This window comes from Dysidea avara, chromosome 7, assembly GCF_963678975.1.
Source record: "Dysidea avara chromosome 7, odDysAvar1.4, whole genome shotgun sequence".
Taxonomy (NCBI): Eukaryota; Metazoa; Porifera; class Demospongiae; order Dictyoceratida; family Dysideidae; genus Dysidea; species Dysidea avara.
The window spans coordinates 11,362,270-11,376,083 of record NC_089278.1 but is presented as its reverse complement, the minus strand read 5'-3'; the positions used below and the strand labels follow the sequence as shown (position 1 = coordinate 11,376,083).

The 13,814-nt window shown below is 37.4% G+C and overlaps 1 protein-coding gene across 4 annotated transcripts in view; it reads left to right on the top strand.

The window, feature by feature from the left end:
* The window catches only part of LOC136262153 (synaptonemal complex protein 1-like), a 391,211-nt gene that overhangs the window by 133,103 nt on the left and 244,294 nt on the right, over positions 1–13,814 (top strand). For all 4 annotated transcript variants that reach the window (XM_066056308.1, XM_066056311.1, XM_066056309.1 and 1 more), the window contains exons 11-13: positions 4,859–4,953; positions 5,005–5,177; positions 5,231–5,360. In XM_066056308.1, the coding sequence (XP_065912380.1) occupies positions 4,859–4,953; positions 5,005–5,177; positions 5,231–5,360 (398 nt within the window). The remainder of the gene's footprint in view (positions 1–4,858; positions 4,954–5,004; positions 5,178–5,230; positions 5,361–13,814) is intronic.

Sequence of the window (13,814 nt, the reverse complement as noted above, 5' to 3'; positions counted from 1 at the left end):
AAATGGTGTTACAATATCACATTATCGCACAGAAAAACTGAAGCATCGCATTGAAAAAGAATTTGGAAATGCAGTAGGATTTTACTTGCCAACTGATACCTCATAATATTATACAACACCAGTGAATCAGAACTTCTGGAAATTTTAGAAGTAGCTCGTTATAATGTAGTGTCACCATCAGAAAGTACAGATGCTGGGGACAATGTCGAAAGTGTGGATGCTGTTGGTAGTTATAGGAGCTAGATTAGATCTACTGCATAGTGCACTATCTGCACGGAGATCAATAAAATCACTAAACAATGAAATACCATGGCCAGGTGACACAAGTAGTTTAGAACCAGAAAAAGCAGAGAGCGTAATTCCAGCCTGTTTGTACAATCTCCTCTTATGGATAATTGATGGTTATCAAGACAGTAGTGATGTTAATTTGGAAATCAAGCAGCCAACAGAAAACAGCATTGTCCATCGTCAAGTTGTATCAATAGCACAGGATATCATTCACTCCACATCAAAGGGTACCCCTAAGCACATTTTATTACCACTGACCATCCATAGCATGACAGGAAGCAAAAATGCAGCTACCCTTCTGAATCGGTTTGGTCATGGAATTAGTTACACCATAGATAATAGAGTAAAGGGATAGGAAACGCAAGCGATTTCCGGTTTAATTTCCGTTACGCGTGACTTGAAAGGACAAGACAGTTTTGTGCTCAAGCATGAGAATTGGTGTTCTAAGCAGCGTAAATAGTAATCCAACAGACTACAGCAAGTATTTAGGCCTATGTGAGAGATTTTGGCGAGACAATTCAGACCGTAGATTTTGTAACAAAGCGTATCGCATTAACCGTGTTTGTTACACGCTGTCACACTTTCGCTCATAGTACCTTCATGCCTCGTCCATACCGCTTCTTTTATAGCCGGTTCCACTTTCGAATCTTGTGGTAAGCTAGGCGTGTCACCAACACAGTCTTTTACCGTTGCGTTGTACTGCAAGGTGGTTTAAACTTTTGGTTAAAAATGGAAGATACTTAGTCATTTCTTCAAGCAACAGTTCCTGTTTTGCTCCGATATTTCCTCTGGTTCCCTCTGTTAAATGGTAAGGAATAGGTTTATCACAGTTAAAAGGATAGAATATATTTACGAAGAAAGTAAAGTGGTTTAAAGTAATTTTTGGGCTGTTTTTTTCACTTTCAATCTCCTTTAATTTTGCGTATAACTTCCTTAGGGTTGGTACCATCCTATTTCCCTCGATTACTTACTTGAGTTCACTGTAGCAAAGTTTCACAGTCGTTGGTTACAAAATTCTGTCGTTACAACAATTTGTTTCTCTTTGATACAAGCGCAGCAAGCGTAACGAGTATGTTCGTGACGTGCTACACGGAATTCCAATAGAATTGTACGTATTTTGTGACGTCACGTTATTGCGTTTCCTATCCCTTTTAAGTACTCTATTATCTATGGTTACACTCAATTAGAGGAAGTGCAGACTGCTATGGCAGAACGTCATCTTGAAAGAATACATGAAGATGAGGTGTTTTTTCCATCCAACGTTAACCCATCATCCAGAGTAAGTTTGTGTTTTGACAATAATGACATTAATGAAGAGACCCTTAGTGGTTCAGGCACAACCCACTGCACCAATGGCATAATGATTCAGAAGCAAATGGACTCCCAATATGCTGTAGATAGTAGCAATGTAGCTGTAGGACAGAGGTCTAAAAGTAGAACAATAATACCACCTGCTCCATCAATTGAACAGTACTATCATAATCAGTGTTGTGGTCCCAGAAATATGGAACTGAATTTAACTGAAGTCAACCCAAGATTTTGGAGCTCATACATAAATATGGTACAACTGCTCTTATCATTCACACGGGCACCACGGGAAGGGAACTGGTAATTACATCTTGAATGCATTCGTCATATGCTACCATGGTTTTTTGCATATGACAGAGTCAACTATTGCTGTTTCCTAACAGTGTATCTGGCAGAAATGTGTAATTTGCCAAGTAAGCACCCTGAAGCACATGAGGCTCTTAATTCTGGTGAATTTGTAGTGCAGCAGAGAGCTAATAGTTTTAGCCAAACTGTAGTGGATCAAACAATAGAACAAACTGTTAATCGCAGCACTAATTCCAAAGGTGGTATCATTGGCTATAGTCTCAATAGTGGAGCAGTGCGCAGATGGCTTGTTACTGCACACGAGCGTGCACAATATTGTGATCTATGTTGATACCATGCAAATTGTACTACTAGCAAATCAGCACCTAAAGATTGCCATTTTAATCGAAAGAAACGTGATGAAGAAGATATCACAAAGACCATGACCACTCTGACAACATGGTACAATCCATTCACAGACCATGGTAATGATAAATTACTGAATATTTCATCAGGCACAGTTGCCACTGAAACTGTTACAGATCATTTGCTTAATGCATACACTGTGGGTGATGAACGCTTTAAAACTTTCATCTCAGAACGAATTGTGCAACCCAAAATTTGCCTGTTTGAACCAATCAAAAGTTGAATCTGGGCAATTTTTCGTTGTTAGCATCAAAGTCAGTTGTTAGCACAAAAACTGGGAAACAAGTAACCTTAAAAGCAGATCGCAATTTGCTAGCTCTCATGCTAGTGATACTACAGGCTCATACAAACACTTTTAATCTTCGAAATGTACTGAAGTACAGCCTTGGTCCACTTTCCTGCTCCATAGCTAATACAAATGGCTCTCTAATGAGAACTAACAAATCAAAACTTCTTGAACTGCTGGAAAGCCAAGCCTCACCATTTGATGTGACCATCAACCAAGTATCAAGTTGGATGTATGATGGCATGGCTCTCATCCAATCTATCAATTCTCAAGCCATACCAGACACTATGCCACAACTTGCACAGTACATCTTTTCTCTAATAATGGAGCACACAAATAATGAAATGCGTGTGGACTTTGTTTGTGACACTTACCCAGATGTATCAATTAAGAATGCTGAGCAATCTAGAAGAACTAAAGGTGATGTCATACGTACAAGAATACTTCATTGTGATCAGCCCTGTCCAAAGCAATGGAAAAGGTACTTGTCAGTTCGGGGAAATAAAGAAGAATTGATTGAGTTTCTATTTAATCAGTGGCATCAAGATTGCTATGCACCTTACTACAGAGGAACACTGTACATAACACATGGAGAATATTGCCACTGCCTTAAAGTACTGAAAGAACATGTAGTTTGCACTGAAGTAAGTGAATTGTGTAGTTCTCAAGAAGAAGCTGACACCAGACTATTACTTCATGCTTTCCATGCTTCACAACAGGTAAATTGGGATACTATCATCATTCAAATGCCTGATACTGATGTAGCTGTATTTGCTTGTTGAGTAGCACATAAAATACATTCACGGATACTCTTATACACTGGGACTAAGTATAGACAAAGAATTATCAACATCACATCAGTAGCTAACAATGTGGGAATCAATATATGTAAGGCATTACCAGGCTTTCATGCATTTACTGGGTCTGATTCAACCAGTTCATTTTGTGGCCATGGCAAGAAAGTTCCATTTGAATTAATGATCTCCAGTGAAAGCACTTACCATCTATCTACAATGATGTCCATAGGTGAGACAGTTAGTCCATCACCATCACTGCTTTCACAGTATGAAGAGTTTGTCTGCCACATGTATGGGAAGCGTGAACTTCAAAGCGTAAATGAAGCTAGATATCAGTTATTCTGTGGTAAAGGATGTTCCTCTGAGCAACTCCCAGAGTTGTATTTGATGTGAGCATGCTACCAAGCTGCTACTTGGAAACGTTGCCTTCATGCAAGACCTCCAGACAACATCAATCCTAGTCCAAATGGTCATGGATGGAAGGTAGAAGGAGACCAAATATTAATAATTTGGATGACACAACCTCCAGCTCCAGATGCCATTCTCTCCTCAATATGTTGTGGGTATAAGTCAGGTTGCTCACCTGACAAGAGAATGTGCTCTTGTGTAAGACAAGGACTTCCATGCACAGATTCATGCAAATGTGTTGACTGTGGAAACCAATCAACAAATGTATCCTGTTCAGATGACCAGCAAGGGGACACAGACACAGAAGATTAGAGTGACAGCTCTAACATCTTGATGTATGGTGTACCTGCATGGAAAAAGTACTGTAATCTGACATAAACATGTGAAATTGAGCAAATAATGAAATGTACCATATTATGTATATAACATATATGTGAAAGTCACAAATTGAATATTTTAGAATGTGCAATTTATTATCTTAACAGCTTTATCTAATGCAAATTGTGGTACAGACATAGATCCAAAAACACAATAAATACCCTCAGCTGCAGAAACACACTTTGGTAACAGTTTTTGATGAGCAACAACTTTAACTAACATTATTATGAACAGAATTAACTATCTTAGCCAAAAAAACAAAAATTACCAGTGGGATGTGACATAACATTGGATTTTGAGTTTTGTCATCCAGACTATAAGCACAACATGTCATTCAACCATGCTCAATCTATTGTATATGGCTTAGCAGGTAGCAAGATCAAGATGCTCTAATAAAGCAGTCATCCACCATGCATGTTATAGCTTTGTTATAACAAAAGTTAATAAACTAGTGTAATTAAAAGGAAGTAGGGTTCCAGCAACAAAAAGTAGTGAAAGTAGCTAGCTAGTGGAGAAATCACTACTTTGGCATTGAACAGATGGTGGTAACATGTCAATGTAGGGATTTTCCCACTGCATGGAAGAGCTATCTACCTTTGTTCATACACTACTTTTTTATTGCTGGAACCCTATATGTAATTTTTAACTGCCCTGGTATGAATTTGCTTATTGATATTCCTAGATACAGTGAATGTAGAACTACAGAGTAACAAGGAGGAAAATGACAACAAGAGAATCCGAATTGAAACTTTGTCAGGAAATTTAAAGACAGCATTAGTGAGCAATCATATAGTCCACTTTTGCATTATAAATGTTACTATTTAATAGCATGATAATGAGTGCCTTCACACAAAGATGGACCAACTTACCCATGAAGTTGAAGAGACTCAATTAAAATTGGCAACCAAAGAAGAAATGCTTTCATCAATGGAACAATCCAATTGTCAGTTACAAGGAGAAGTTGAGCATCTTTCTATGACAGTCAAGAGTAGTGACAAAAAGTTTGTGTTTGTTACTCAATTACTTACGCTTGTGCTTTATATTATACATGTAGGTTTGAACTTTGCCAAAAACAATTAGCTGAGGCCAACAGTAATGTTGTTAAATTACAATCAGATGCTACTTCTCTTAAAGATACATTGGAGAAATATGAAGTTGACATTCGATTTCTAGTAAATGATAAGGTAAGCATGTACTTTTGTAGTTTTATTTTTTAATTTAGCATTCAGGGTATTATGGTACAGTAGGACCTAGAGCTGTGTGATTAAAACAATAAAACGACTATCTCGATATCTGTTGGTAGTGTGATAGCAAGTACATGTGCTTGTGATTGCTTTAGTTTGACACGTGACTAATTGTTGTGGTTTAATATTTTGACTTCTTCTAATTGTGTATGTTAGCACCTTAGACAATAATTTAAAGTCCATTGCTAGTGTTTCTAGTGACAGTGACAGTGAAGACTTAAATAGTGAACATTGTGAAATGCTGCCACTGGATAAGGCACAAAGAGCGGAGTATGAAAACACTTTGATTTCCTTGCGAAAGATGGTGAATTTAATGAAAATCGACAACCATTTATTGTAAATTGTGCCTAAAGAAATTAAAGTATTTAGGAAACACAATGAATATGATGGTTCACTTAGAGTACAGCCGCTGTGCCAAATTTTGAAGGTTAAAGCAACCCAACAGACCATGATGAATTAGAAGAATAGTAAGAGTAAGACCAAGTTGATGCTGCGCTACTTCCAAAAACTCGACGCCCACTAAATGCTATCCTTGAATTAGTCAATTCTTTATAAATTAAATATACACACAGTATGCTATAGTTATTGTAGCTTTGTTTTCCGCCTTGTTTTGTAACAATACTCAAATTAAATGTACCATATTTACTCGATTTGTGCCCCAGGGTTACTATTATATTTTGCCCAACAATAAGCCTTCAAATAGTGCTATACTATGGTATTATTCGAGGGTGCGCTACTAATATTTTAAACCTGCCACTGCTATAGCGATTCTATATTATAGTCTATAAAACGATCACAACACGTTGCTACTTACTTCTTCTATACAAGACCTTTCTTTCACTCAAGTCCTTGTAGCACGCCTCGTACTACGTGGTCAATTTACTAACTAATATCCGGAATTTCGATTATGTGACAGACGTAAGTTTTACCAGGTTAATGCCTTCTTTAATCAAGATGGAGATTAATACTAAAGATATGAGAGCACTAGTAAAGAGTAATTACGAAAGTATAGTTAGTATAGCGGCACAACCAAAAATCGTTCACTTTTTCATAAAGCCATGAAACTTTCCACATAAATAGTAGTCCTCAATACATGTAATTTTAGATATAGTGCCATCGCTGATTTGACCTTTGGTGACCTTTATGGCCATTTTTGTACAGAAAATTGATCATTTTTGTCTTTAACTCCCTGAGGCAGTAATTAACTTGTTAGAACATGGTACCACGCAAAAGATCTTGCTGATAGAAACAACTTGGTTTTTATTTGAAGTCAATAGGTGATTTCATTACAAAGGTATGATCATATTTATTAGCTGCAAAATTTGATAAATTTATGCATAATATCTGCCCACAGGTAATTCACACCTCAAGGGCAGGTAAATATATCAAATTTTGCAGCTAATAAATATGATCATAACTTTGTAATGAAATCACCTATTGACTTCAGATAAAAGCCAAGTTGTTTCTATCAGCAAGATCTTTTGTTTGGTACCATGTTCTAACAAGTTAATTACTGCCTCAGGGAGTTAAAGACAAAAATGATCAATTTTCTGTACAAAAATGGCCGTAAAGGTCACCAAAGGTCAAATCAGCGATGGCACTATATCTAAAATTACATGTATTGAGGACTACTATTTATGTGGAAAGTTTCATGGCTTTATGAAAAAGTGCACAATATTACCAATTTTGGGGGCTACGCCGCTATACTAAGTGTGGTACAATTAATATTATCTTCAAACACAAGGATAAAGACCATCGAATAGTACCACACTGCAGTACTATTCTAGGGTGCAGCACAAATCGAGTAACTACGGTATTTCATAATTCATTAATTACATTACTATGTATTGCTAACTCAAGGATACCACTTTATAACACAAATTACACACAGAAGCATCATTACTGTTTTATAGCTTGTCTATCATGTTTTCATATGCAAATCCTCTACACAAAGCATCGTGGCTGCTCTTAATTTTTGTTCGCTTACAAAAGGGATACGCCCCCTTGAACTTGAAAAGATGTGCCATTCTTGGTAGCTTACAAGGCTTGTTACATTGTTTTTCAGTCCTGTTACAGCATGTAGGCTAGCCCCTACTTAACTGTTTCAACTGGTTTCAGTTACCAGCCATCAAGTAAACGTGTTGAAAACAGAAAGTTAAACCAAGATTTAAGCTCGAAAACAGCCTTGATTCATTGAATGAAGGTTTACAATTTATAAAAATAGGGATTTTAAACTAGAGTAGAGACAATGTAGTACTGCTGCAATAAAAAGTACTGGATCGGAGTAGTACATACTGTTCAAAAACAATAAGAAGTGAATATCCGTACTGTGCTATGGAAATTCTACAATCAAAATGGTATTCACTGCTTACTGTTTTACAATATCTGGACATTACGTAATACTCCTTGGTTCAGTACTTTTTATTGCATAAGTTCCACATTGTCCCTACTTAGTTTAAAATTCCTATTTTTTCTTATACTCGTTTGTGAACTTTTTTGTCAGTTTATGACCACTATTAAAAAGCTAGCTACTGTCAATATGTTAATAGCTACAATTCTCATATTCATGAGTGAGATCATGATCTGCAGCAATCATGAATCTAATAATCTATTTATAAAAGCACAAGGGCTACTCATTTACGTTCCAGCTGCACCTATACTACTGATATGCACCAACGGCTCCAATGGACATTTGTGTAACCAGGCTAGCTTACAAGCAGCTATGCAAGACTAACTCATGCACTGACAACATTGTGTAACAACCTGAGTGGACGCTTACGCAATGGCTCTCAAGAGTTGTTTTGGTCACTACGCAACTGGTGGCAACATTATCATCACGTGACTCAAAACAATATACACATAGTTCTAAGTAGATAGCATAGTTTTTATTAAGGTGCTCCTTCATTCTAAATAATAGTTAGACACCAATGCCAAGGAAACTAAGCAATTTAGTAACCCCGATGGCCCGAGGCTGTAGCATCCCAAGCACAGAGAGGGCACTACTAAGGGCCTGAGGGGTTACTAAATTGCTTAGTTCCCATTGGTCGCGGTGTTTAACGTATTTAGACTGGTTTAAAGTACGTACCTTTATAGTCAGAGCATGAGTATGGGCTGAAAGAGCAATGCAGAACAGCGGAACGGTTTCTTCCTGAAATCCTTACAGCACCCACAAAAATATATATTCGACCGGTAACCAGAGTAACGGCTAGAACTACAGTAGATACACTGCTTAGTGTACTATTTGTCCAGATTTTTTTGTAGAACACGGAGAAGAAGAGTATTATAGTATTATCGAGTACTGCAGCGTGCCTTTCGTGTTATAATTATTTATCATGTACAAAATTGCTTGAGGGCGGGTGACTAAGTGAACATGTGTAGGTAACTAAGTGAACATGTCAGGTGACTAGTAAACCTCTAAATGAGCCGTACCATAGTCTAAGATTCAACAATAAATAAAATATGAGTCAATACAATTAAGGTGAGTTACTTTGGACACATTATATTTCCCCATCCTCATTCATCATGTCCCTGTGATGCTATCCTTGAGGTTTGTTGTAATTAAGTCATTACAAGAACGAATACTCCCTGATTCTAATACAGCTACATCTGTATTAGTGCTGTGCACCGGCGTGCAAAAAACCAGTTATTAACCTTTCGAAAACCAAAGTCCAATATATTGGACACAAGTACATGGGCTGGTATAAGCTGTTAAAACTACTTATCAGCACACAATAGAAAGAAATGGCTAACACCACGATACTCGCCATGAAATTCCTGACAAAATCACACCAAAGTATCGCTTTGTTTTAAGAGAATCTCCACTGCTAGGCTGCCAAGAAAAAGTAGCTCTTCCATTATCGTCTGCCATTACTCTACACCTGCTACTTTGATCAGCCATATCTCGATGGTACTTCGTCCTAGCGCATCAAACTAAACGCCATCAAGCTCAGCGCATGATGGCGATTCAATTTGTATACAAAAGATTATGTGACTACCCCATGAATTTGCGATAAAGAAATAACGAAGCGGACGTTCAGTGGAGATGACATTGCCCATTCATCACTCCATATCACAAGTACTGTTTTGTGTAGAACAAAACTGTTATGATATTATTGTTTTGTATGAAATTACCATTAAGTCAATGCCAAACAATAATCCGTATTTGTTTTACAGAAAACCACTGCCTTCCTTATAACACAAAGTTACGCATTCCTCCATACTTGAAAATTGATTTGGTCCTAAGCGGGTTAATCAGTGTTGTATAGGTCAGCCAATAACCAGTTAAGAAACCTTTAAACCGGTTTTTTCCCACCCACTTGGTAAGCCATAACTTACCCCTGCTGACAAGTGTTAACATCATAACATAACCTCAAAACATGTGTAAATATTTGATTGTAATAACTCTATTACACCTTATCAGTCAGTAAGTCAAGTCATTAGGTCTAAGTCCATGAAATTAGGTTAGGTAATCCTAAGGCTGCAGCACACGTTGCTGTCAGACCTTCAGTGCTGGTCACTGTAAAGTGCTAATTATACAACCAAGTACTAAGAATAATACGAAATGCGGTTAAAATTATGTCATAAATAATAAATAAATTAATAATGTTTGGGAAAACTACAAGGCCTATGAACTTGCACTAACCGGGGTTCAACTCACCGGTGAACAAAGGCACAAACGTATAAATATTTATGCCTGTTCATGCTGATGACTTGAACGAACGTGTAATTCTATATAACGCCCAGTACCACACCCTTATTTCCAAAGACCATCTGCAGGTCTACTACTAACTTGTCTACTAATCGTTTGTGTCCAGATCTTCATTTTCTAAGTGTTCATACAATTGCCAGGTGCCACTGTATGCTCCCAAGTCGCCATGCCAGCTGCCAGTACATGCCTTCAGGCTGATTATTAACAGAGGTATACTATGTTTTCATGTTGTAATACTGTTTGCATTGTTTGTTTCTGCTGTGTTTGTATTTAACTACCCAGTAACAATAATAATATCTCCTGTAGCTGTGAAATTCCAATCACTACAGTAGAGTACTGATGTGCCATATCCATGAGTATTCCTTTGAAGGCACTGCCACCTTTCACAGCGATCTGCTACAGATTTTATTTCATCTTCCAGTGTATCCAAGACATCATGTGACCATACCGGCCCATCTCATACTTAAAAATGTCACTCAGCAGATGGGTCAGATAACGGTTGTGTGTGGCAGTGGAAATACTCGGCTTCTTTTGTCCCAGATATCACCGTGGTCTGCCCTTGTCAACTCCAGCCATGTCATAATCCATCACCCTGATCGATCCTCATTTAAACAACTGGTATCACATGATGAGGATACAAATTGTGTACAGATATACATAAATTAATATCCTAGACTTAATTAAGCGTTTGTTGGTCAGTATGACTTCTGAGGGCCTGCTATATATGTATATAATAATTCACGTGACTGTTTGTTGTCGTGATTACCCAATAAAGCTTAAACATCTGATTATAATTTCATTTATGTGCCAACACATACACACACGCACACACACTGTACTGCTCATACATTGCCTTATTGGTAGTTTGTCCCGTTGGTGATTCTACTTGGTTGTATGTGCCCTGGGCCTAGTTATACAACCAAGTACTAAGAATAATACGAAATGCGGTTAAAATTACATTATTAATAATGAATGAAATAAATAAATAATAAGTAATGTTTGAGAAAACTACGAGGCCTAGAGACATGAACTAAGTGGGGATAGATTCGCCTGTGAATGAAGGCACAACAGTATAATAAGTACGCCTGTTCGTGCTGATGACATTACCGTTTCTTGTAATTCTATATAATGCCCGGCACCACACCCTTATTTAATTACAGATTGCTCGAAGGAGAAGATTAGTAAACTAAATGTTTGTAACTGTGTATTTTGTATGCAGGATATGCGCTCCAGACGTCATGCAGTGAACAACCAGCTGGTGACCAGTTGGGATACCAGCTGATGCGCTCATAAACAACCAACTGATGCGCTCATAAACAACCAGCTGGAACAACAAGGTAATGAGTAATGTAATACTTGTATGGTAGTTGTATTATACATCTTCATCCTTCATCTGGCTTGCTAGCAGCTGGAATTATTTCCACTCGGCTTCATTACTACTCTACTGTGAGTCTGTAATAGCTAAACAAGAAGGTGATGCAGTGCTGCATATACAACAATGTGTAACTATCTCCTGTATGTTGTGCATGGCTGTATGCATAATATTATAGACTGTGATCACTGTGCCAATGCCACACTGCTGATATACTGGCAAATCACCAGTGGCCTCTAGTTACAACAGAGTCTGTTGTGCCATATTGGTTTGATTGGGATCAATTGCCAATTGTGCCTTCACCATGTCCCTTGTTCTGCATAGCCTCACTTTACTGCTGAGTCATCTTCAGAGACACGTCACACCTACAATATATAGCTACTTTCAATATAGCTAACTTAACTTGGTTTTTGTGTAGGTTGTGTTTTAGTATTGTGGTTTTCTGCTGCCAGTTAAACTCCCTTGCCTGTGTACGTATGTATGTGTATCATTTCCACCGGTACACACACACTGCTCTGAGTGCTGCCTATGGCACTGTTTATACTTGCCCAATGTGTAGGTTACAACGTTGGTGTATGTACTTGGTTGTATGTGATGCGGTCCTAGTAATAATATTAATAATAACTGTTATTGCAAGACAGGATGTTGATGGTCACTTGGTACCACCCTAAACCTTCCAGCAGGCTTGTTGAGTACATATTATGTCCAGAGATTGAAATTGAAAACTGAAACTGAAAAACGAAAATTGGTCAAAACCTCATATTAACAGTTACCTCTTAACAAAGACCACCTCTATAATAAGACCGCCTCTAATAAGATTACCTCATTATAGTAGTTAGTCAAGTTGGTCCAACAAACATGGCTAAGGTGGTATTCATAATCTAATAAAGTATTAATCAATCAATCATTCAATACTTAAAAGTTAAAATGACAGTTGCAACATTGTACAAAAGGATATGCTATCTTACCGTGCCAAGACATAAAGTCCATGGTCATGTCACAAATGAAAATGGAGCAATCGCATGCATAATTTACTCCACTGATACTGGATTTGATAATGGATTTCTCATGAATTGTACATGATTTAACCTCTCATTATCGAATGGCTAATAGATTGCCAAAAATGCATGTTACGGGTGCTTTTATAAATGGATCCATAACTCCTTCGTCCTAAGGGCTACGAAGTTGAAATAACCACCAATTTGTTGAGTAGGCCCAGGCATTTCTAATAAAGTTTAATGCGAAGTGATAAGAATGAGTATAAGGAACTATCAACACTTATATATAAGCACACAAAAATGCATCAAAAACAATTGTACCTGTTTAAATTTTGATAACTTTCGCTCTGAGCATCATGGTGTGTTTTACTAAGAATAAACTCATGTGATAAGGATTCTAAAAATATACAGTATGATGTAACCACAAGATGATGGCACCCATCTTTCACTGCTATGGTGAAGAATAACAACGCGCCTTTCTTCACTTCAAAGCATGTGAGTTATGTGTTTTCTTGTAAGGCTTTTAGATGTTTGGGTAGAAGGGAAAGAGGGCTTTCATATGGTATATAACGTTCCGTGTTAATTAATGGGTGGGGTCCTCACGTATCGCGCAAAGATCACACAAGCCATAAAAGTTCATTTCCTGAGGTATTTCTGCGGTTTTACGAAATAACTTCGGTAAGAAAGGGTTAAGAGTTGCAGTTAAATTAATGATCTTGGATTTGTGTCTTCATAATAGTTAGACACTCGTAATAGTTAGACACTCGTAATAGGCGTCTTTGAGGATTTAAAAACGATGCCTATACGAGTGCATAACTATTATCAAGGCATAAAGTCCAAGATCATTGATGTTATTTTGTAGCTATGCAACTCCTAAATCATGCACAATTGATGAGAAATCCACCAGTTTCAGCGAAGTATATTATGCATGCAATTGCTCCATTCATTTGTGAAATGACCATGGAATTTAGGTCTTGGCACGGTAAGCCTTTTGTACAACCTGAAGCTGTCATTTTAAGTACTGATTGATTGATTGATTGATTGATTGATTGATTGATTGATTGATTGATTGATTGATTGATTGATTGATTGATTGATACTTTATTACATTATGAGTACACCTTAGCCATATTTGTTCGACCTACTTGACATAACTACTATAATGAGGTGGTCTTATTAGAGGCGGTCTTATTATACAGGTGGTCTTTGTTAAGAGGTACATGTACCTGTTAATATGAAGTTTTGACCAATTTTTGTTTTTCAGTTTCAGTTTTTTAGTTTCAGTTTTCAATTTCAGCTGTTTCCAATGTCCCTTT